General features: G+C 44.8%; 9 protein-coding genes across 9 annotated transcripts in view; 8 read left to right on the top strand and 1 right to left on the bottom strand.

The window, feature by feature from the left end:
* LOC131288682 (centrosomal protein of 135 kDa) overlaps positions 1-23,547 on the bottom strand; it is a 35,404-nt gene extending 11,857 nt beyond the window's left edge. Inside the window, exons 1-7 of the mRNA XM_058317850.1 lie at positions 23,257-23,547; positions 22,853-23,117; positions 22,425-22,633; positions 8,265-8,653; positions 7,368-8,222; positions 7,093-7,303; positions 6,907-7,022 (exon numbers count right to left, since the gene is read on the bottom strand). Of these exons, the coding sequence (XP_058173833.1) occupies positions 6,907-7,022; positions 7,093-7,303; positions 7,368-8,222; positions 8,265-8,653; positions 22,425-22,633; positions 22,853-23,117; positions 23,257-23,427 (2,216 nt within the window). The 5' untranslated portion in view covers positions 23,428-23,547. The remainder of the gene's footprint in view (positions 1-6,906; positions 7,023-7,092; positions 7,304-7,367; positions 8,223-8,264; positions 8,654-22,424; positions 22,634-22,852; positions 23,118-23,256) is intronic.
* LOC131288683 (uncharacterized) lies at positions 4,209-6,005 on the top strand. Its single transcript, XM_058317851.1, has 4 exons — positions 4,209-4,597; positions 4,663-4,822; positions 4,899-5,716; positions 5,954-6,005. The coding sequence occupies exons 1-4, from the start codon at positions 4,209-4,211 to the stop codon at positions 6,003-6,005; spliced, it is 1,419 nt and encodes a 472-aa protein (XP_058173834.1).
* Positions 9,081-10,431, top strand: LOC131288690 (luciferin sulfotransferase-like). The gene is made up of 5 exons (XM_058317857.1): positions 9,081-9,415; positions 9,481-9,829; positions 9,893-9,998; positions 10,152-10,236; positions 10,311-10,431. Exons 1-5 carry the CDS (start codon positions 9,081-9,083, stop codon positions 10,429-10,431), a joined length of 996 nt encoding a protein of 331 aa, XP_058173840.1.
* Positions 11,951-13,296, top strand: LOC131288689 (luciferin sulfotransferase-like). The gene is made up of 5 exons (XM_058317856.1): positions 11,951-12,285; positions 12,351-12,699; positions 12,763-12,868; positions 13,026-13,110; positions 13,173-13,296. The coding sequence occupies exons 1-5, from the start codon at positions 11,951-11,953 to the stop codon at positions 13,294-13,296; spliced, it is 999 nt and encodes a 332-aa protein (XP_058173839.1).
* On the top strand, positions 13,757-15,052 carry LOC131288685 (luciferin sulfotransferase-like). Its single transcript, XM_058317853.1, has 5 exons — positions 13,757-14,091; positions 14,170-14,518; positions 14,580-14,685; positions 14,750-14,825; positions 14,900-15,052. The coding sequence occupies exons 1-5, from the start codon at positions 13,757-13,759 to the stop codon at positions 15,018-15,020; spliced, it is 987 nt and encodes a 328-aa protein (XP_058173836.1). The 3' UTR covers positions 15,021-15,052.
* On the top strand, positions 15,245-16,405 carry LOC131288684 (luciferin sulfotransferase-like). Its single transcript, XM_058317852.1, has 2 exons — positions 15,245-15,648; positions 15,730-16,405. Exons 1-2 carry the CDS (start codon positions 15,311-15,313, stop codon positions 16,397-16,399), a joined length of 1,008 nt encoding a protein of 335 aa, XP_058173835.1. The 5' UTR covers positions 15,245-15,310; the 3' UTR covers positions 16,400-16,405.
* LOC131288686 (luciferin sulfotransferase-like) lies at positions 17,080-18,502 on the top strand. The gene is made up of 5 exons (XM_058317854.1): positions 17,080-17,519; positions 17,597-17,945; positions 18,009-18,114; positions 18,215-18,290; positions 18,357-18,502. The coding sequence occupies exons 1-5, from the start codon at positions 17,176-17,178 to the stop codon at positions 18,478-18,480; spliced, it is 999 nt and encodes a 332-aa protein (XP_058173837.1). The 5' UTR covers positions 17,080-17,175; the 3' UTR covers positions 18,481-18,502.
* Positions 21,026-22,240, top strand: LOC131288687 (luciferin sulfotransferase-like). Its single transcript, XM_058317855.1, has 4 exons — positions 21,026-21,348; positions 21,415-21,875; positions 21,955-22,048; positions 22,120-22,240. Exons 1-4 carry the CDS (start codon positions 21,026-21,028, stop codon positions 22,238-22,240), a joined length of 999 nt encoding a protein of 332 aa, XP_058173838.1.
* A 381-nt stretch (positions 23,548-23,928) lies between the features above and the next one.
* The window catches only part of LOC131287041 (general transcription factor IIH subunit 4), a 1,813-nt gene continuing 1,123 nt past the window's right edge, over positions 23,929-24,618 (top strand). The window contains exons 1-3 of the mRNA XM_058316056.1: positions 23,929-24,284; positions 24,348-24,452; positions 24,523-24,618. The exon at positions 24,523-24,618 is cut by the window's right edge and continues 1,123 nt beyond it. Coding sequence (XP_058172039.1) covers positions 24,097-24,284; positions 24,348-24,452; positions 24,523-24,618 — 389 coding nt within the window. The 5' untranslated portion in view covers positions 23,929-24,096. The remainder of the gene's footprint in view (positions 24,285-24,347; positions 24,453-24,522) is intronic.

Below are 24,618 nucleotides of genomic sequence, written 5' to 3' on the forward strand. Positions count from 1 at the left end.
TTTCATAATAGAAACTTAAAAAAAATCACTGAACGACGTAAATAAGTAAATTGATTGGATTGCATAACATCGACCCTTGTTTGAGTATAAACACGATTAAGCACGATAAAATCATTAAGGGTAACCTTCACCAACTTCTACTCCAGTTTCCTTGGCTGTCCAAAACAACTCTCGTTGGTCAAATCTGTGCTACATCTAACATTCGGTGGTACTGATGAACCTCGTCCAAGTGGCCGAATGCCAATGAAACTGAATGCAAACGAACAATCATCATGCTGAAAGCTTAACACAATTATCATTAGCATTATAGTGCAGAAAGTATTATAACAGGGCTCGGTACTCGGTGAAGAAAATTAGGTCGTCTTATGTAGTGCACAAGAAGCCACAAATCTCCCGCTAATTTTAGAGCTTTTTTAATGCTATTCATGAATGATTGTTGCTAAATATGCGACATTTGTCTATTGTTTTATTTGGTGGGAATCATGCCACAAACTGTGAGCTAGATCTCCTCGACTGGTTTCGCATGCAAAGGCCTCCACCTCATTAACATCGTTTTATCTTTGCGTACCATGAATCGCTTCATCGACCGCCAACCCAACTTTTTTGCAAAAGTAGCTCCGTACAGCAGCTGAAAGAACCTCTAACGAATCAACAACGAGGCGCTTTAAACGTCTATCTAAGCAGTTTCATGAGAGCTCTTACCACTTTTCAATCGCAATCGGCCACTATCGTCACCAACCCTATGGAACATGATGATGATCATGATGACAATTTCGAAATTAATAACACCTCCATTGCTGATTGCGTAACGTGCATCATTAGCTACTTTTCTCACCGTACCAGTACGGGGTTGTGCCGTCTTCCAGCAGGGGGCTGTGAATGAGATTGGTGCCAAGATTTGTAGGTCATCATCACCTCACGCCGACAGCTCGTTTTTTCATTCGAAACAACGTCCACTCCATCGATGGAGACGTCTTCCACCGCTTTATTACACCTCTTGTCCACCTTGTATCTTTTGCTCTCAGCAGCTTTGGATTTGTATTGCTCGGAGAAGCAGTTACTTCACTCATTGATTGGTTAAAGGCTCTGGAGCGCTGCTCCAGCCGAGTTTGGCTGCTATAAAATCGACCAACAACGGCCAGTGGTGTTTTCATCACAGCATCATAAAGTGAAACATCCTCAAGAGTTCCTCCCAACAAACACTGCCTCAAAGACGATGGCACTTCAGCTCACGACAAACTCGTTTATGATAGGGTTCAAAGATCAGACGTTTGATCTTGTCTTACCTTATCCCTTACAGTACCTTCGTCGCTCAAACCTCTTTTCTAGCAGCTTTTACATAACAACCGAAAAGAAAACAAATCCACTCCCTACTTTTGATAGGTGCCGAACAAAGGCCTAAAGCCTTATGCAAACCTTCATTTACGATCGGTTCCTCCCTGGTGCAACCTTTCCAGCGGGAGTACAATCTTTCAGCTAACCCTAGCTTCCGGTGCAGGCTGTGAAACTCCGCGAGGTGGTTTTCAATTCACGGTAATTTTCAATTTATCACCGAGCTCTCTTTCTAATCGACAGCTACTTCCGAATGGGAGAGCGAATACCCACATACCTGAAAGCAAACGGCACAATCGATACCGTTGTTCCGAAACGGGGTGTAATCAATTGTCGATGATTATTGACTGAAATGCGCTTCCCTAGACGGGGCCGCTAATGAAAAAGGGGTTTGTCCCGGCGGGTCCCGAACCGGCTCGCACCTAACGGGTTTGGTTTCTTTTTCTGCAAGACTCACACATGTAACAGTAACCAATCGTTATTACATCATCGCGGGCTCTGTGTCGCTCGTGCAAACCAACCATGCATGTGCGATGGTAATTTGTCGTTGTTCTTCTTCAAACTCAACCTCACCTCAACCGAGTGTTAGAGGGAGGGAGGTGCCGATCAGCCTGGTCGTCATTATCATCGGGCGCTTACATCCGAACAAAATGGGCGCAAACAATCGCTCCCTGCTGGGCGTCACAAACCGAAGCTGTCAATCTTGGCCTACGCTAGGCTGTGATTTAAGTTTCCTCGGTATCCGTTGCCTTCTCCGTAGAGCTGAAATGGAATGATTGAGGTGAAAAAGTAAACAACAACGTGTCCTGCCTGTGTAACCATGGACCGGGAGTACACTACAACAAACAGCTTTTGTGACACCATGGTCTATTGTACTAGATACATTTTAATACACTTCGCCAACAAGTAGTAAAGTCAATGAAAAACCTCGGTAAGAAAGTATGGAAGAACAAACATTGCCGATTTGTGTTCAAAATGCGACGACGAAAAACAAAACAAATATTGAATCGATTTTGTTGGAATTTACTGAAAATTAGAAAAGTGACGAGGTGTGGCTAAACAATTAAAGGCGTAGCCGTGCGGCTTATGTTTGCAGATGGTAATGATGAGATTATGTTGTAGAAAAGGAATAGGAAACATGTACCAAACAGTTTCTTACATTGGTTGTATATACAAACCCATTACTCAAATCTAAAATTAAATTATGCAGATGAAGTTAACGATAACTATTAGAAAAGCTTACATTCTAACCATCTGAACTGTTTATACCGCCACGTTGCAAAAAAAACATATAAGAAGTTGTTATCTGCACGCATCAGCTTCCAGTCGAACGAGTTCATTAATGATGTATGACCCTCCAGCTCCACGGCCAAGACCGGACACGGACCAGCACGACGGGTGACTGACAGTTGAACGGCTTCCGATTCGAACGGCCTTGAAAACTGCCATTTTACTACCGGTAGTAATCTTTTCAACAAACAACGGCTCACCATCGACACACGCACACAGCAAACCGACATAAAAGAGGCGGACATCACTTTCGCTTCCACGCGCCCAGAGACACACTTCCCCACTCGTAACACTCGCGAACGTTACCTCTGTATCATAACGCGCGCTAAACGACGGAGACTCCGTAGACGTCACTTCTCGCGATTGCATAATATCTGGAGCAGATGACGGGGCGGTGCAAAATGGCAATAAACGAGTTAAACCACCACTTCCCCTGGAGAGGGGGGACGCCCCGATAGCACGCAGCATTTGCGTGCGATTTTACTTTCGGTCGTGGAAAGCGTGGAAAAGTTAAAAGCACGCATGCAGCATAAAGTAAAACGCAGATCGACCCGCGTGTGCGTGTTCCCGACTGAGAGCGGACCGTTTTCTGTATAAAATGTAGGCCAACGGACGGCAGACCCTAGTGAGACCTTTCTTGCGAAATGGCACGAGGAACGGGGACGACCCGTGGCGCAATATCAGGTTTCGGATCGCGCGAACACCAACGGCACCACATTCACTTTCGTACAAAAACCAACAACACTCCAAATCGGGCGGGCAAACCCGGCTAAAACCGGTCCACTGAAAGATGCTGGAGATACCGAAAATGAGATCAACAGATGGTCGCGCTCTAATCATGCTCTTTTGGGTAAAGCTGCGTCACGTTGGAGGAACCTTCAGGACGAATTGTGTGGTCGATTAGCGAGTCTCGCTTGCCGATGCAAATTTATTCCTTCGATCCACCGTAAAGGTGCTATGATCCTAGTTGATGTAAAACTTAACGAATGACTCAAGCAAAAACAAACAACGGCAGAGCCATTTGGATGATAACATTTTTATCAACCTTGTACATTTACCGAATTCGACCCGCTACCGTTCCATGTTAGAAATTCGCACATAACAGGGTGTTTTACTCGCGGTTATTTGTGTTATGTTGAACATTGCCACAGACTTGCAAAATGTGGAACCAGCTTTGACTCGAAACACACCGTTCATCAATTCACGCAAAGTGCTTCTTAGTGATTGCTTACATGCTTTTATACTTTCATCTCATACTCTCGTGGCAACAGGTATAAAAGACTACCCCGGAAAGTAGTCCTCTTATGCTAGTTGGGAAATCTAAGATGTACCTCGTGGTGCAATTCTTGGCGACCGTTGTATGAATGGAGCAGAGTTGGATGCGATTGGTCTGGAGAGTAATGGCCCAATGCCCCCTCTTGATGATTTATATTTAATATCGTAAGACACTTTCGTCCCTCTCATCAAGCGGTGGAACTCATCATCATCATCATATAAAATATAAGACTTACAAGAATGTTTTCTTATCTTGTCAAACAACTAACTTGCTTTACCTATTTCTCTATTTATTCCCGTGCAGCACTGTGATGAGGCATGCATCCGTATGGATGTGTATCTTGCTGACATTCTACAACCTGCAAGCAACCACACTAGCGGCCATCGTTCCGCCACCATGGAGCGACCCGAACAAAAACCCGTGCGCCAGCCAACCTGGCGGCTGGCAGCTGCTCTACTGGCCACCGCTTAAGCGCTGCTTCAAGATATTCCAGCTCGGCTACCCCTGCCCGGACACGATGGAGCTCAGCCCGGTGGGTGCCGGATCGACCGGGCTTGGTTCGACCGCCGAATGCCGCTGCCCGCCCGGGACGGCCCAGTCGCCGCTGACCAAGAAATGCCACAAGCTGTTCGAGCGCGGCCCATGCGAATTCGGCCAGTACTTTGCGCCCATCGCCGATCCCGCCGGCCGAAGTGCCATGTAAGACGTGATGTGATACTTGATTCGATTCCGGAGCGTGACACTCGAACGATTCTCTTCCACAGACCAAAACAACGCTGGGGTGTATGCAAATCGACGGAAATCTGCGACAGTGGCATGATCTACTGGCCGCAGGATAACAAGTGCTATCAGATTCACACCAAAGGACCCTGCCCAAGGGGGAAGCTTATCAGCTTGGACAACAACGGTATCGCCAGGTGTAAGGTTGGTGAGATTGGTACGAAAATATGTGTGGTCTTAGTTTAAAATATTACTTACCCTTCCTTGTTTTTCGGAATAGTGTGACAACGAAGGAGACCTTAGCAACTACTTCCACGAGGAAACCGAAACTTGCCATGAGTTCTTCTCCAAAGGACCCTGCCTCGGGACGGGTGAACTGTTCCTGCCGTCGCGCAAATGTGCCTGCCACGAGCGACTGCCACACTATCACAACGAGACGAACCAGTGCTACGAGCTGGGCACGATCGGTCCGTGTCCCTTCGGGCACACGTTCATCGTGGCGGACAGTAAAAGGCAGGACACGGCCGGCGGTGGCATGAAGGCCGAATGTCGCTGCAAGGACGGCTACGTGTCGTGGAAGGATGGCTACTGCTACAAACTGTACACCCAGGGTCCGTGCGAGTTCGGCTCGTTCGTAACGGAAGCGAACGTGTGCACGGTGAACCCGTGCGAGAAGGGCCGGCTCTACTTTCCGCAGGAGAAAACGTGCTACCGAATCGGCTCGCAAGGGCCCTGCAGCCTGCACCAGGTGGTGATCTTCGATTTCACCTCCCGACCGTCGCTGGACGGCATCTCGTACAACGGGATGTGCGGCTGCTCCGGTGTGATCTCGAACCTCGACCAATCCTGCACGGACGAGGCGGACCAAATACCGCAGAGCGCCTGCGACAGCACGCCCGAAATGGTCGAGGTAAACCGGCAGTGCTTCAAGCTGTACACACGCGGCCCGTGCGGTCCCGGCCAGTGGCTGGAGCCGAAGAAAATCCCGACGCGCATTCGATCGGCGGCTTGCGTCTGCCGGCCCGGATACACGCCGTACGAACAACCGCTCGCGAATGGCGTCATCGGCTGTCAGGCGCCCAGTGTCGGCATTGCCAGGTACTTGAACGATCGACGTCAACTCCACTCGCGAGCTCCCGGAAACCTTACCCTTCCGTTGTCCTAACCGCATCCTAACACCCAAAGTGTCCCAATCTTAACCATCGCCATACGTCATCCCATCGCAAAATCGTGAAGAAACGCTTCTGCCTTTACATCTTATCATTTCTATTCGTCTGCTTTTTATCTCTGTTTCATACCCTTTCCCTCTGTCCATATCTATGTGTGCTTCATTAGGTGGTTCATGAGCTTACTAGGCTTTGGAACATCCGACCCGGACGTGTACTGAAACCCGAACGACAGACCGACGAAGCGGATTATCGACAATGGCGCAAGCCAGCAGGCAGAGTGTGTTCGGTTAATTGGAACCCGTTCCAGTTACCAACAGTGAAACCCCGCACCACAACGCCATGACACGAGACAAGCACGCACCTTCCATTTCTAAACTCGGTACTGCTTTGAGAGCACAAACTGCACCTCGCGTACTTGTCCCTTCATAGCATATCATCATCTGGGCCTTTGCAAGCACATTTTCATTGGTCAGCTTCTCATCGCGCACCGTCGTATTCACTGCCATCGGCTCCACTTCTCGTTGTCACCTTTTAGTGTTGTGAATTTGCCTTATTCTATGTCGAAAAAAAGTGTGCCATAGGACAACAAAAATGGACATACTTTCGTAGGATGCATGGGTTCTGCGCTTCTAAACATAGATCATCTCATTGGCGATCAGTTACGATGCAGTCGTTAGGGCTCAAATACAATAAAAAAGAACAAACAAACTCTCTTCAACTAAAAAAGTTGACAAAATAAATAGGAAAGACATGCAAATCATCTGAAGAAATATACCAAATAATTAAAAAAAATCAATTGAAAGCAATAACTACAGGTTCACTACACAATAGCAGCACATCAGCCGTCCTTAAGAAGATGAACATCATCGACAAATTGACGGCCGAAAGAGACTCCAAAACCATGTGTCAATGGTCGGACGACAACCTAGGTCTAGGCTGGCTAGGTCGGACGACAACCGATAAGGGGAGAGCATGAAGAATCAATTTAATCAACGATCAATATGTAGACTGAATAGATTGTAAGGACGTGTGTAGAAGAGACGGAGTGTAGTTGTAATTATACAAAAATATAAAAAAATAAGTCGATAAAGGAAAAAACCATTCAGGTCGTGCACTTACTCGAGTTTGCGCTGCATCCGATCGATCGTCGACTGCAGGTCTTTCTTCTTCGTTTTCAACGACGTCAGCTCCGCTTCCGCGGTGAACAAAGTTTCCGTCTTCTTATCCAGTTGCATCTGAAGCAAAAAGGTTACAGCTTTGTTACAATTTCAGTGGTATTTTATTAAGATACTCTCTATTCCTTACCAACAGCTTATCTTTTTCTCGCTCAAGCGCCGCGTTTGCAGCTCGCAGGACACTTATCTCGCCTCGTAAATGGCCGACCTCTTTTTGTGCGTCCTCGACCGTTTCGTCAACCTGATGCAGTTTGGCTTCCGCCGAACCGAGCTGCGTTTCAGAGCTCATCAAACGGTTTTCATTTTGTGCAAGCGCTCGTTCTGTCTGATCTTGAAGGATTCTGCAAGAACGATATAAAATTGTAGTTCAACATTGCCACAGTAATCAGTGTTGGAAAAACTTACTTCAACTGGGAGTATGAAATTTTCAGCTTACTGTAACTCTCCTCCAACGCCTTCAACCTTTCTTGCATCTCGCGTTGCTCTTCCTTCAGAAGCTTTACCTTTGTCTGTGCCGCCGCCTGTCCACACATTAAGTCGCGCTTTTCCGCCTCCAACTTTACCACTTGCGTACTGTACTCCTCGATTACACTCTCGTGCTTGGCCACCGAATCGCGCTGGCTGCGCGTAGACAGTTGGAGCTTTTCCCGCAAGGCATCGCGCTCCTGTTCAAGCTGTCGCGCCTCGCATTTGGCCGCATCACGTTCCCGTTCAATGCGATGCATAGCCGCTTGCACGGACAGCGACGAGTGGGTAGAAACGTTTGATTCAGCCGTCTTCAATCGACCGCCGGCTAGGCTGCATGTGGATGGTCGGTTCGATTTACGGTGCATATGCAGCTCACTCTTCAGCTGCGATAGCTCATGATCCTTCTCCACGCTTTCCCGTTTCAGCTGTGAGACTGTGCTCCGCTGACGGTCCGCTTCCGAGCTGTATCGATCGCGCTCTTCCTTGAGGTTTCGCAATTTTTCCTCCAACTCCCCACACCGACCCTGCAGAGCCTCCAGCTCCTCGTTCGAGGTACGATGCTGCGAACCCTGCGCCTGATCGAGGGCAGCATATTTTTGCTTCAATTTAGTGTACTTCGTTTTCACCTTGTCATAGTCTGAAAGGATGTTACTCTCGCGATCCTTCAGTTCGTCAAGCTGCTTGTACAGCTGGCGCTTCTCTTCGGTCGCCTGCTTAAGTGCATTCTGAAGCGTCACATCCAAACCGCTCGCACCACCACCCGCCAGACAGCTGCTTGGCGACGAAGTGGAACTATCCGAAAGTTGGTGAATTTTACAAGCCCGCGATGAACACATCTCCAGCAGCGACTCTAGCTCGCGTACTCTCAGCTGCGACTGCTGAAGCTTTACGGACAGATCGGAGTTCTTGCGATCGCACTCGAGGATGTTAAGGTTGGCTTCCGATTCCACCTTCAATGCGACATTTTCAAATTCACGCAGCTCCTTCTCCAACTGTTGATTCTTCTCCGAGAGACGTGTCAGCTTGCGAGCGGTTCGCTCGTGCGACTCCTGTGCGTCGGTAAGCTTCTGCTGGAGCGCGACCTTCTCCTGTTGGAGCGTTTCGACATCATGGCCAAGGACATCAACGCCACGATAACAGCAGTCTTTCGCTAGTGCCGCTGTCGGACGTCCACCGGCAAATAGCGAACCAAGTCGCTGAATTTCGCGGTCACGGGAATTCAGCTAAACGGGTAGAAGATTTGAATGTCAACAAATTTGTTGGCTGAGTCATGGGATAAACGAACAAGTCACAGTATGTCGTCGTAAACGTGAATGGGAATAGAAAAAATTACAACACCGTCATGGGTTTTTGCCGCAATGAATCTCTGGCTTCTCTAATGACCATACTCAATGGCAAGGGCCCGCAACAAGTAAATGCATTTTGTTTATTTATTGTACAACGTAGTGTGCACTTGAAAGGGGTTGTTTCTATACATCTGGGAATCTAGGCTTATCATCTTGTTATTTGCTGACCGATAGAGAGTTAGTTGGGGCTGGACAAACACCACTATTTAAACAAATGTCGCCCATGGTAGCTCTCAGTCAATCATCATCAAACGAACGGTGCTGAACGAGAAAACAATAAAACACAACTCCGCAGTGCAACCATATGTTTACGTTTAAGCCGCTCACATCCGAGCAGGCGCAGGCCATCCAAGTGCCCTGCAATGGACCATCGATAGAGGTGCATCTGAACGATCAGTCGGATCTTCCATCAGGCGATGGAACTAGAAAGGTGGCCGCATACTGCGTTCTGAACGATAACTACAAAGCGTCAGCCGAGAGGATAAGAAATCTTACCGTCTATGAGGATGATTTGTGGATCGTGACGGCACCAAAATGTGGTACAACGTGGACCCAAGAGATGATGTGGTTGGTCGACCACAACCTGGACTATACGGCTGCGGCAGAAGTTAATCTAATCGCGAGATCTATCTTTTTAGAGTAAGTTCGTACAAAAGGAAAGTGATGGGACAACAATTTCTTTTACGATTGCCCGTAATTCACAGATTTTGTACATTAGTGCCTAAATTTGAAGAAGACACCATAGCGGCAGTAGAACGTATGCAAAGACCGAGGCACATCAAAAGCCACCTACCTATGGCTTTGCTGCCAAAGCAACTGTGGACCGTCCGACCGCGCATCGTATATTGTGCACGCAATCCGAAGGACATGGTGACCAGCTTTTATCATCACTATTGTCACCTACACGGATACAGGGGAACCAAAGAAGCTTTCTTCGAGGCTATTCTGCATGATCAAGTACTATACCAGCCTCAGATACCGCATACGTTGGACTTTTGGAGTATACGCAATGAGCCAAATGTACTTTTTATCCATTATGAAGAGATGAAGCGAGTAAGTATATCCACAGGCATCCCTAGTTTGAAACAATCAATTGATTTCGTTTTATTTACACAGGATATGGCTGCGGTTTTAGTTCGAGCTTCCCGGTTTTTAGATAAATCATACACAAAAGAACAACTCGCCCAACTCGAGCACCATCTATCTTTTGATGTTATGAAAAGTAAGGATGCATTTTTTCTAATCAAACTAAATTCCATTGTTTCGTTGTACGATCATCTTATAATTTTCAAAATTTCTGATGTGCTGAAATCGGGAACGTGTTTCCCATTAATATTTGCTTACTCATGTTTTCAATACCCCAAATAATATTTAGATAACAACGCTGCCAATCATACAATTCTCCTTGATACAATGCAAACTTTAACCGGTCGAGATGATGGCAACCCGTCGGGTTTTCGGTGAGTATTTAATTTTGTGGTGCGTCTTTGATGATCAAAATGGTCCACAAATAAATCTGTTTATATCGTTTAAGATTCATGAGAAAAGGAAAGATTGGTTCGCATCGGGAAGAGCTGACGGATGAATACATTGCTAAGCTGGACACGTATATTCAACAGCAATTGCAAGGAACGGATTTCCGATTCATGGAGTAGAAGGAAACATGATAAGTGACCAATTGTGTTTCAAAAATAAATTATTAAATAACGGTCATAGTTGAAAACCTTTAAAAAATCGGCCGATTCGATAATTGAAATGTGCTAGATATATAACGACAACGAGAAAATTGACAAATATTATTCAATCAATTCATTTATGATATTTATCTGTTCCCTCGGATCTGTTTCCACATGCACATGCACATGCATCAGTTTTTCCAGCACTACAAAAACAAATCACTAGCTAGTCAGTTGCTGGCTCAAGGCATGTTATTAGAAGGAACCGAAAGAAAGGAACTTTGTGCACTTTCTGGGATTAAAGGTAACAAACAAAGTAATGGTGATCTTTTTCAGACTGTGATCCATTTTTACTCCTCTCCCACAGTTGCTAAAACCGATACCGCTTGATGTTTCTGTGAAATCTGTGAATAAAAGAATGCATATCAAACTAACACATTTTGGACACTAAGCTAACTTCAACACAAAATTTAAGCTAACTTCAAAAATGTATCCCGGCAATGCAGTAGCGTCATACTCTATTGATTAATTAAACAGATTTTCTCGAATGCCTAGTATTGTGAGGGTTGAACGATGCAGTTTGGCGTTCGCTGTTCGATATTTGGAATTACAGAATTCGCTAAAATCCCAAATGAAGCCCCCTCCACGTCGCATCGTCGCCATATTTTCCATGTCGAACGAAGTCCTCCCAGCCAAAACCATTGTCGTGGCTACACCATTTGTGATAGGATGCACCTAAAAGTATGCAATGGGTGATACAAATACCATTGTGCGTAGCGTTTGGAATAAAAGCCCAATTCTCATTAAATTAAATATTATGGTTATACTGGACAGGATGTACAACATGAATTCCCTCATGCATTACTTGCATGAGTTTATAAAATTTTTGCTACGCAATCACCCTAGAGGTGCGATATGAGGCCCTTACTTCACAAATTTATAACAAACTCTCTTTTTCGGTAGACCTACCACGGTCCGCTCGCTGCGGGTGTGTTGCCGTTTCACGTTTATTTCTTCAGTTGAACTCATTGGTTTATGCTGTCCATCTTGTCTAGTTTAACCGTTCAGCTCAATCCGTTACAATTTCTAACGGAAATTCAAAGGTTGAAGTATTAAACCTGAATTGATGTGCCATCTATTGCATAACCTTCAGGCGCAAACGTGCAGCAATATGGCGACGATGCGACGAGGAGGGGGCCGTCTTTTACCCCGTGTGCAGTTACACAATACATACAAAGATTGAGTAATTTTGATAAATTTCGAGGCACATCATGCATTTTACCACTCATTTGTCTGATTGGGGTAGTGTGCACTTGCAAAAGGTTATCTATACGTCTGGGAATCTAGGCTTATCAGTTTGTAATTTGCTGAACGATAAACAGTTAGCTGAGGCTAGACAAACACCAGTATTTAAACAAATGTTGCTCATGGTAGATCTCAGTCAACCATCATCAAACGAACGAGAAAACAATAAAACGCAAGTCCGCAGTGCAACCATATGTTTACGTTTAAGCCGCTCACATCCGAGCAGGCGCAGGCCGTCCTAGTGCCCTGCAGTGGACCATCGATAGAGGTGCATCTGAACGATCAGTCGGATCTTCCATCAGGCGATGGAACTAGAAAGGTGGCCGCATACTGCGTTCTGAACGATAACTACAAAGCGTCAGCCGAGAGGATAAGAAATCTTACCGTCTATGAGGATGATTTGTGGATCGTGACGGCACCAAAATGTGGTACAACGTGGACCCAAGAGATGATGTGGTTGGTCGACCACAACCTGGACTATACGGCTGCGGCAAAAGTTAATCTACTTGAGAGATCCATCTTTTTAGAGTACGTTGGAAGAAAAAGAAGGTGAAAGTAAAGCAATCTATTTTACATTTGCCTGTAATTCACAGATTTTGTACCATAATGCCTAAATTTGAAGAAGACACCATAGCGGCAGTAGAACGTATGCAAAGACCAAGGCACATCAAAAGCCACCTACCTATGGCTCTGCTGCCAAAGCAACTGTGGACCGTCCGACCGCGCATCGTATATTGTGCACGCAATCCGAAGGACATGGTGATTAGCTTTTACCATCACTATTGTCACCTACACGGATACATGGGAACCAAGGAAGCTTTCTTCGAGGCTATTCTGCATGATCAAGTACTATACCAGCCTCAGATACCGCATACGTTGGACTTTTGGAGTATACGCAATGAGCCAAATGTACTTTTTATCCATTATGAAGAGATGAAGCGAGTAAGTATATCCAGAGGCATCCCTAGTTTGAAACAATCAATTAATTTCGTTTTATTTACACAGGATATGGCTGCGGTTTTAGTTCGAGCTTCCCGGTTTTTAGATAAATCATACACAAAAGAACAACTCGCCCAACTCGAGCACCATCTATCTTTTGATGTTATGAAAAGTAAGGATACATTTTTTCTAATCAAACTAAGTTCCGTTGTTTCGTTGTACGATGTACAAACTTCTTGCTGTGTTGAAATTGGAATCGTGTAACAAACGCAACCCAACTCTCATAATATTAGCTTACTCATGTTTTTAATACCCCAAATAATATTTAGATAACAACGCTGCCAATCATACAGTCCTCCTTGATATTTTGCAAACCTTAAACGGTCGAGATGACGTTAACCCGTCGGGTTTTCGGTGAGTATTTAATTTTTTGAAATGGTTCACAAGACTAAGCTGTTCACGTTTTATGGTTTTAGATTCATGAGAAAAGGAAAGATTGGTTCGCATCGAGAAGAGCTGACAGATGAATACATTGCTAAGCTGGACACGACACGGATTAAACGACAATTGCAAGGAACGGATTTCCGATTCATGGAGTAGATAGGAAAAAATACAACAGACCAATCGTGTTTCAAAAATAAATTACTATACTATCTGATCAACCTTTTCGATTGACACACACAATTAATTTCTTGTATATTATTCCTCTGTTTTCGACAGCCAAAATGATTTCTTTTTTCAAGTGAAAACCGGATTGGCAAGATATTCGTGGCTGCACAACTACCTTCAACCCGTACTATAGTAGCTCCAAGGTCGCGTGTCGAATTATCTGCGAAACATTTTTATCTCACAGCGAATGTATGAGTTTGAGTTCTATCGTGTTAGACCCCGAATGTGTCTGAAGAGCCATGGCGTTAAATTAGTTTAGAACGTTTTTGTTTCCGTGTCGGTCGTATTAACACCAAGGCTCGTTAAATTTTAAACAGTTTTTAAATAATCAGATCCTAGAAGCGTTCTTTTTTATAGTTTTGTACATCACAACGTTTTCCTTACAATAGTTATGTTTATAACAAATCCACTAGATTCCGCATTGGCCAAAGCGGTGGTAGCCCCAATGAATGGGCCTACCACCATAGAGGTTCATCTTGCCGAGTCGAGCTATCTGCCGGTCGGCGAAAAACCTCGTAAACCGACGCACTGTGTGCTGACGCCGAAATTCGCGCACGAAGCAGAACGCATCCACAAACTCACCGTGTACGAGGATGACGTTTGGATACTTAGCTTCCCGAAGTGCGGTACCACCTGGACGCAGGAGATGGTGTGGTTGGTGAGCCACGATCTCGATTATAAAACGGCCTCCGAAGTGAACCTTCTCGATCGTTCCATCTTTCTTGAGTATGATCACAGTGATTGAATGAATCGGTTAAGCTCAAGGGAATGCGTGTTAATTTTTCACTGTTTTCCGAAAAATAGGTTTTCCACAATCGTTATCAATTTCCCGGGCGACACAATCGATGAGGTGGATAAGGCAAGCCGACCGCGACACATTCAGTGCCACTTGCCAATGGCACTGCTTCCCAAGCAAATATGGACTGTGCGTCCAAAGCTTATCTATTGTGCACGCAATCCCTACGACGCCACGGTGAGCTACTTCCACCATCATCGACACCTCCACGGATACCAGGGCAGCATGCAAGACTTCCTCGAAGGAATGCTAAGCGAGCAGGTGCTGTTCAATCCGCAGATACCCCACACCCTGGACTATTGGAACATTCGACGCGAGATGAATATACTTTTCATTCACTTTGAAGATATGAAAACGGTAGATCGATTAGTACACAATATGTAAAACGTTTGAAATAACTCTCTTATCCTTCTTACAGAACATGCCCGAAGTCCTCCGTAGAGTTTGCACGTACTTCAGCAAATCCTACACCGATCAGCAGCTTGAAGAGCTAGAAAACCATCTATCTTTTGAGGTCATGAGAAGTAAGATTAGCCCATTTTACGATAAAGCAACGCATCGCTTTGATAACTAATTTTTGCTTTGTAGACAATAAATCCGCCAACAACTCCTGTGTTCTGGAGCTGGTAGAATCTCTAACCGGGAAGAAGGTCGAAGACTTCCAGTAAGCTCTACAATTATAGTTAATAATTTAATAATTAATACTGTTGCATTAATGTTCACCTTTACCAATTACAGGTTCATGCGAAAAGGACAAGTAGGAGCGCACCGGGAAGAGCTGCCAGCAGAATTCATCGCAAAACTAAACGAGTACACAGAGAAATACCTTCGTGAAAGTGACTTTCGCTTCAAAGCGTAACAATTCATCGGATTCACATTGCGTTTCAGCGAAATAAAAGTCATAACCGTCTGTTTAAAATGCTTAAAATAAACCCTGTCCACAAAGCCGCAGCAACGCACTCTATGACACGCATCATTGCGCTTCCGTTGATTATGGTATAGGTGATCCTCGAAGTACCATTGCCGGTTGAGCTGAAACCCATACCGGTAAACCAGACTTAAACCGGATTGTAAGGCAAACTAGGGGCAAGAGCAAAGAGCCACAGAACTTCTTGGTAGTGCCAGTTCTGTTCCAACCACTGTTGTACAATGACATTCGAGTACATCGATATCAAAGACCCAGTCTTTCGAGCCACTTGCGCTGAGCGAAACGAGGAAGATTACATGCTGGTGCAATGTAACGACTACGCCAGCGTACCAATAAACATTTCAAACTGGAAACCGGAGCCCATTTGTCTGTCCAGCCGATACGAACGTGTGGCCCAGACCATCAAGCAGATGGAGGTTCGACCGGACGATGTGTGGATTGTCACGTATCCGAAAAGTGGAACCACCTGGACGCAGGAGCTTATTTGGCTGGTCTGCAATGAGCTCGACTTTCAAAAGGCACAGGATGTTCCGCAGGATAGACGATTTCCGTTCATAGAGTAAGACACTCCTCAAATATCCCACTACTTCATGCGATATGGTAATTAAACATTGACCCCTTTTGTGGCCTACTTTTACAGTTTAATCGGTCTTCGGGACCTTCCGGAACCGTTCAATCCGCTTCGAGATGCGTTGGAAATGCCTTCGCCGCGCTTCATCAAATCGCACCTACCACCAGCCTTCCTCCCGAACGCACTATGGTCTGTTCAGCCCAAGATGGTACACGTCCGGCGCAATCCCAAATCCGTGGCCGTCTCATACTACCACCACTCTGTCTCTCTTCACTCTTACAACGGCACACTGAACCAGTTCATCCGCTCGATGATGAACGAACTCGTCTACTATTCGCCCTCCCATCGTCACGTGATCGAATTCAGTGAGCTACGCTATCCGAATATGCTCTCTCTTTGCTTCGAGGACATGAAGCGCGATCTTTCGGGTACGATCGCGGAAGTTTGTCGATTCTTCAACAAAACGTACACCACCGAGCAGGTGGCACAGCTGGTCGAACATCTTTCTTTCGACCGAATGCGCCAAAACACCTCCGTGAACCGAAGTGAGTGGGTCGAGTACAATCTCAAGCAAACAAACCGGACCGATAAGCTCCACGACAACAACATGCAGTTCATTCGGCAGGGAAAGGCGGACGGCTGGAAGAACGAAATCCCGGAAGAATTGATAGAAGCCATGGACCGTTGGACGTTAGAGAGAGTACCGCCATCGAGTCAATATGCTCGATTGTTTCAATAAACACTACGTCACCAAACTGTAGGTTTGTGCAATCTTCGTGCAGTTGTTGAGTTAACAAATCATTATTCTTGTTAAGTTTTTTACTTTCTTAAACAAAACTCATCCCTCAATCGGAGTGTTAGTTTAGCGTGTTAATAAGAACCGTATTGTACGTACCGCTAATAAATCGTACTTTCTGAAGAATAAAAAGTATTTGGGCTACAGTAGAACTACCGAGATCTAACATTTTGAACTGAAAAAACAGTTCCTTTATTTTGCAAATAAAGTATAAATCTAATCATTTTCAATTAAATTTAGTATTCAATAGCGGAATAAACATGATATATAAAAAGTACAAATGATTAATATTCCTTCTGCTTCTTGCGGATGCATTCCGCTGCATTCTTATCATGTTTATAATTGCATATCTGCTCTCTGCTCCATCCTACTATCAGAAGTTGCGGTTTGTTGATAATTATTCGTCTTGGCCATTCTCTCTCTCCGTTTATCTCTATCCTCTCGGTACAGGCTTGGGTTTGAGATGGTAAAAAAGACAAAAAACTACTTGCTTATTCCCCTTCTGCGGTCATTTAACTTTCGATCTTGGTGTCTGTGCCGTTCCACGTCTAGCACAGATGACTAGCCCACATTGACCGAATTCCACAACTTTTAATGTTGCTCTACCCGTTTCGGATAGGACAAGCGAAAGGAAAGTTCAGTTCATTTTTGACACGCCACCAATAAACACCTTTTCGGTGCACTGCGTAAACAAAAGTGTGAAAAGTTTCGTGAACACAATGTCCAGCGCTTTTACCATTACCGATATTGAATCTGATCTGGCATGTCCAGGAGCATCCTCGTTCGTAGAGGTGCAGTTGAACGATCTGGCCGAATATCCCCTGGTTGCCGAAACTTCCCTCAAACAATTGAGACGACCGACGCCTGTAATTGTGCCTTCGAAATATCGCAACTACGCCCAGCAAGTGCGCGACTTTCGCGTATACGAGGATGATGTTTGGATCGTGACCTATCCCAAGTGCGGCACCACTTGGACACAGGAGATGGCCTGGCTGATCACGCACGATCTCGATTATCAAACAGCACGAAACATCAATCTCAATACAAGATCCGTCTTTTTGGAGTACGAAATGATAAAGAACGGAAAGATATGGGACAAAACACTAAGCCCAACTTTATTTTTTGCTTGAATTGTTTTAGAATTGGTGCCATCGCCGATCGTATACCGGTGGATACAATCACGGCCACGGCAAGCCTGAAGCGACCACGGCATATAAAATCGCATCTGCCACTTCCACTGCTACCCAAGCAGCTGTGGACGATCAAGCCAAAGATTATTTATGTTGCTCGTAACCCAAAGGACGTAGCTGTATCGTATCTCCACCATTACCAAATGATAATGGGCTATCGCGGCACCAAAGAGGCCTTCCTCGAGGGGCTACTGCAGGACAGGGTAATGTTTTGCCCCCAGGTACATCATGCGCTCGATTTCTGGAACCTGCGACAAGAACCGAACGTTCTGTTTCTAACGTATGAAGAGATGAAGAAAGTAAGCATAACCATAAGCTTACAACGTTAAATATAATATCTAAAACTGTTTTTGATAATCTAGGATTTGAGAGGAGTGTTGCCGAGGGTGTGTCAATTTTTTGGCAAATCTTTCAGCGATGAGCAACTGGATGAACTGGCGGTTCACCTATCATTTGACGAAATGAAAAGTATGTTTCTGCCACATTGAAGAAAAAATCCTTCGATCAAAACATTGTCTACATCTACAGCCATCAAACGAATATGATATACTCTTTGTTACATTTTTAGAAAATCCTTCAACAAACAACGATAACATGGTCCGCAGTGCGATGAAAATGAACGGTCGTGAAGGCGAGCAATTTGAGTAAGTAGCTAAAGTTATATTACCGATAATCAATGACCGCTAATTCACGGTCTACCCTATTTACAGATTTATGCGAAAAGGAATCGTGGGAGATTTTCGAAACGAATTGTCCGAGGAGTATATTGCCAAATTTGATCAATTTATAGCGAGCCAGCTTGCAGGAAGTGATTTCAACTACAACTTAGAGTGAATAAACGTTTTGATAGCACAAGTTTGTAGAGCTAGAATGATGTTATGTTATATTTAGTTATCAAGCTATATCAAAATATATAAAATCCCCCCAATGTATGATTTTTCTTACTCTAATTATTTCATATTGTTGAAAAAGAATACGAACAATTCATTTGAAAAAAATCCATAATTGGATATGGTTCCAACGAATTGTTTGTATGCCCAAAATTAGAGGATTGAATTTAAGCAAAAGCCTTGCATATTTCCTAACAGTTTTTATATGTGCTTATATGTGCATAGTATAAATTGTATAAGGGCAAGCGAAGTATCTCAAAGCCACAGATCGAGATTATTCCCACATGCCTTACGATCTGTGGTTACACTTTTCTTATCAGTATTTTCTCTGTCATTTTCTATTTGTCCGGGTAGTTTCAAACAAATAAGCAAGTTGTTCACAATCGTGTAACAGTTGTCATTCATTCCCTTTGCCAACACGTTGTACTGACTTCAAACGCATTCCGTTTTGAACCGATCATGGATAACAATACTTTTATGTTCAGTGAATTCGATTCGGGGCTAGTGTACCATGAAACATCTAAGCATAGTGATATAAAGGTGCAACTAAACGATGTGTCAAATTACCCACTGAAAACCGCACCCCCAACAGTGACCGTGTCTTCCATCTATCGAAACTTTGCTCAGCGAATTCGCGACTTTACCGTGTACGAGGATGATGTGTGGATCATCACCTTTCCCAAAAGTGGAACCACCTGGACGGAGGAAATGGCCTGGTTGATCACTCACGATCTTGACTATCAAAAGGGGCGAGACGTGAGGCTTGACAGTAGATCAATTTATATGGAGTAATGGCCTCTTTTAAACCACTTAAAAGTTGAGCGGCGACATTCAAAACCGTTCCTCGTAATCGTTCTAGGTTCGGTGCGATCGCAACCAGCTTTGGCATCGACACGATTACCATCGCCGCAAACGCTGAGCGTCCACGACAGATCAAGTCACACCTTCCGATACCCCTCTTGCCTCGTCAGCTGTGGATGGTGAAGCCGAAAATTCTCTACGTAGCGCGCAACCCGAAGGACGTGGCCGTTTCCTACTATCATCACTTTCGCGCGATTGTTGGGTACCGCGGATCAAAGGAAGCTTTTTATGATCGTATCCTTCAGGACGAGGTTACCTACTGCCCACTCGTGCGACATGTTGTCGATTTTTGGGAATTAAAAGATGAGCCCAACGTGATGTTTCTTACGTACGAAAGCATGAAACGGGTGAGTAAGACTTTTTTCTTCCAAAAGCAAATGCGAGAGTTGCAAACATTCAATCCACCTCTACCAACAGGACCTGAGAGCCGTTCTACCGAAGGTGTGCCAATTTTTCAACAAATCCTACACCAAAATCCAGCTCGATCAGCTAGCAGTTCACTTGTCTTTCAATCAAATGAAACGTAAGTCAATAGTTGTTATAGTTGGCTTATTAAATACCCACTAATTGATACAATATTCTTGTCGTTGTAACAAACAGAAAATAAAGCCACAAATAAAAGCGAACTGATCCAGAATGTGCTCCAGCGGTATAACTTGGAAGGTGAAAATTTTGAGTAAGTAATGCCACGTAAAACGATACCCTTTATGACATCAATTTTAAAGCACAAAAGAGATATAAATGATTCGTTACTTTGGGTAAACAAGCCCAAGACTGCGGTGTACAATATCTTCCAAAAGAAGAAGCACACAAAATTTAGACTATTTTTTAAATCGAAAGATATTGTTAACATATTTTTTCAAGAACAAGAACTCAATCGTTTTTTTATTTGCCCTTTTCCTTAGATTTTTCCGTAAAGGCATCGTAGGAGACTTTCGCAATGAAATGTCCGATGAATATGCAGCACGTTTCGACGAGTTCATCGTAAACCAAACAGCGGGCAGTAGCTTTGTCTACGAATGAAACTGTACCATAGTTCTAAGCGCTTAAGGGAAAATAAATTAGATGAAAAATTTGCTGATCCACAACCGTGCAGCATGCATATTTAATACGACGCAAGGAAAACCAGTTACATTCTTATTTCCTTTCCCAATACAAATTCTGAGTGTCTCGGGGCATTCGCCGCCTTCTTCCGTAACATGCGTGTACGCTTCACTATCTCTAACGTATGGTCATTATACTTCCCCCCGACCGCGTACGGTTCTTATTGCATCTTCGTTGGCCTTGTCTTCGGTATTTTTCTCGAGTACATAGGAAGAAATTATCTGCAACTTGTCACTCTTGCCAACAGTCACAGCTTGGCGCGCTGTGAGTTGCACGAGCAAGGAAGTGGGGCGAATGTTGCGGAATCGCGATGCCATCAGCTCACTCTAACCGCCACGACTTTGTATGCAATGTATGCAACTAGCTGCTAACCTCTTTCACGATGCAATTTCTTTCCCCCTCCCCCCTCCTTAAATGGACATTGGTCGATGCATTTTAACCTGGACGACCGATAGACAAGATCATGCGTTAGTTTCATTTTAACAGTAATAGTCAACCCTCCGATCCGTGCGCAGCTGTGCAAAATGATTCGGTACGAAAAACTTAACAACCAGTATACCGATCGGATCGATTGTCCGGGAACGGAAAAGCATTACCGTTTGACGAGATCGTCACGGGAAGATCGCAAGGACAACACCGAAACAACATGGTGCGTGATGATAGAGAAGTTTTTACCACTCTTGGAACCCATCCAACAAATAACGGTTTACGAGGATGACGTGTGGGTCATAACGTTTCCCAAGTGCGGCACCACCTGGACCCAAGAGATGGTTTGGCTGCTAAACAACGGCCTTGACTATGATCGCGCGGGGAAGCTTTCGCTCGAAGACCGATTCCCCTTTTTAGAGTGAGTAACTTTAGGGGTACCGATGTTGGATGGTTAAATTATTTATTCCCTCGATCTTCTACCAAGACTCTCCGGTGCTCTCACGCTCATGGATGGCGATTCCGTCGGCAGGGTGCAAGATCTTAAGCGCCCAAGGCATATCAAATCCCATCTTCCGATGATGCTGCTCCCGGAAGCGGTAGCTACGGTGCGGCCAAAAATTATCTACGTTTCGCGCAACCCAAAAGATGCGGCCACCTCGTTCTACCACCACTACCGGAACATCGTTGGGTACGATGGGCCTAAAGAGTATTTCTTCGATGCGTTCCTCAACGACAGTCTCATTTACGCTCCCTTCGGAAGGCATGTCCGTGATTATTGGGAGTACAGTAAGAACCCGGTCGGTAACTGCCTGTTCCTGACCTACGAGCAAATGAAACGCGATTTAGGCGGCGTTATAGCGAAGGTCAGCACCTTCCTGGGGAAGCATTACACCGAAAGTGAAGTGATCGAATTGAAGGATCATCTTTCGGTTGATGCAATGAGAAGTGAGTTATCAACGGGCAACAAAATACTAGCGACCACAATCACTTTTTGTTTTCGTTTTTCTTCCCTCCCCCCGTTTAGACAATAAGTCATGTAATATGGATGATCTTTTGGAATGGGCAAGGAAAACCAATTATAGTGACGAACGCAAACAAAACACCAAAAACGAGTTCAAGTAAGTGCTAGAACAAATGGAATATATGTATATGTATATATCCTAACTTGTTTTACTTTCTTTTTCAAAAGATTCATTAGAAGCGGAACAGTTGGATCGTACCAACAGGACATGGATGAGGAATACGTGCAACGCTTCGAACAGTACGAAAAATCCATAATCCAAGGAACCGATTTCAATTTTTTCTTCTAATAGCAGCTCCCCCATGAAGCAGCATGAAGTGTGAAGAGTGAAGCCCTATATGGCACCCTCCAACGTTTAATCGAAAACCTTGCGGGGTAATAAATCAAATCGTTTTCCGAACCCCCACGAGAGACGGTTAATCAGAGCGCAGTAATAAAGTTTAGCCATTTTCTCTACGTAACACCAAACTTACCTGATTCTTGAGGGCATCGATGACCCCTTGCTGATTTTTCGTTTCCACCTGTAACCGTTCCACCTCGTGCAGGACGTCCGTCTGCTTCATTTGATTACACGGACAACGGCAGGTCGGTGGCAATCCTTGTGGTTGCATGCCTTGCTCGCAGCACTTTGGCGGTTGGTAAAAACCACCCGCCCTCACGGTAGAAATAAACGGTTTGCGTTCTGTGAATGCATGCGAGGGGTGAGGATTTTTAGAAAAAATGTCATGCAAGGTGTTCTGGAGCTAGCGTTAGTTAGAAAAGGGTATCCTGCAAGCGTGTTACTGTTCACAGGCAATAAATTTCTTCACTTTCTGCTGTCGGCTAAGGGTCCACGCACACGCAATGAGTACGCATTTTGATAAAATCGATACCTCCCACCTAAACATACTAATATACTCACGCGTATTAACACTATTCTTGCGGGACTTGACGCCATCGCTGTTCGTTTGCAACTCTCGAACTCTACTTTCCGCCTGTACACATTTTTCCTCCAGCTGCTTCTTCTCCGCCTGCAGCGATCGCAACCTTGACCGAAGCTCCGTATTTGCCAGGATGTGCTTGTCCTGCTGCCTGATCAGCTCCAGATGCAGTTCGTTGCACTCGGCCAGCAGACGAGAGTTATCGCACTTGTACGGTTCGACCCCCAGCTCCCAGGCGACCTTTTCCTAAGTTACGAGCAGAAAGAAGCACGCAGAACACACAGTAGAAAATAAAAGTTACAAAGGACACAATACGATCAACGTTTTCACTTCGTGCAAAGCAAAGTGCTACATTGCAAAACGATGGTTACTACGATGAAGGCACCTGATACAGCTGGTCAATCTGTTGGTTGGCACATTTTAACTTTTCCGATGTTTGTATCAGATCGTCTAGGATTGCCGATACGATCCCGATGGCACCGAGTGGCAGTGGATGTCCAAAACCAAGCACATCCAAGCGCCTCCGCAACTCACTGTGGCGCTCTTCGATCTCCATTTTAGCACAACAAATATAAATTACTTTTCACTAAACACTACTGCTATTCTACAATGAACACATGTTTGGGGAGATAAAATTGGAGTTTAGTTGTAAACACTATCGCATGTCCTGCATGAAGCGCGATCCGTTCAAAATAGCAACGGCGCTATGAATTTGTTTATGAAATTGTGACAGCAGGCCACAACAAACCAAGGTGCCAAAGAAGAAGAAGAAGAAGAAGAAGAAATCACCTCCAAAAGCATTCCAGACCGTATACGTTCGGAACAATTGATGATTTGTATTATCTGTTATTAATTCTCTTTTTTTTTAAATGATTTTAAGTGTTACAAAACTGCAAAAATTAGCAAGAACTTTGTAAAATTAAATCGTTTTATTTTTGACACCTGTCAGTTCGCCTCGTACGAGTACGCAGCCACCGATACACCTTACGCAGCCATCGATACAACTCCCAAACATTCGCAAATGTCAACAGTGAATTCTCACGGCCGGTCAAAAACTTCCGCGGTTTTGCAAATTTACGTCCGCTAGACGCGGTGCCTAAACTGGTTCTCGATGGAAATTAGTTTCCTCGTTCGGTGTAGCTTCGGTGTTAATCCTATCTAAGCCACCAGTGTTCTCAGTGTACTGGTGAACCTATTTTTCTTTCCCACTCTTCAACGTCGAACCATGTCGGAAGCGAAAAGTGGTGGCAGTAGCAGCGGCATGTCCAAGAGTTCATCCTCATCCTCTTCATCGCTCATCACAAAACCGGCCAATTTAGAATGCAAAGATCTAGAAGAGTATCTTAAATCGCGCCCGCCGGAAGTACTCGAAAAACTCTACAACTACCCGGCAATCTGTCTCGCTGTGTATCGGTTTGTTTTCCATGCGGAATTGAGCAATAAATCAACTGGAATATAATTTCGTTTCTCTTACAGCGAGCTTCCGGAAATAGCCCGCCAGTTTGTTATTAGAATACTGTTCGTCGAGCAACCGATTCCACAAGCCGTCGTATCCTCGTGGGCAACGCAGGTGTACGCCAAGTGAGTTAGATGGTCGCTTTGGAGTTCAACGAAAAGTTGTTTACCTTTATTGTATCATTGCTTTCGATAGGGAAAATACATCAGTCTCACAGGTGCTTCTAGAGCTAGGCGTATGGCGCAGCGCGGCCTACCCGGGGGGGCTGGCCGCATGGGAGCTGTGTCCGAC

The sequence above is a fragment of the Anopheles ziemanni genome, chromosome 3, assembly GCF_943734765.1.
Source record: "Anopheles ziemanni chromosome 3, idAnoZiCoDA_A2_x.2, whole genome shotgun sequence".
NCBI lineage: Eukaryota > Metazoa > Arthropoda > Insecta > Diptera > Culicidae > Anopheles > Anopheles ziemanni.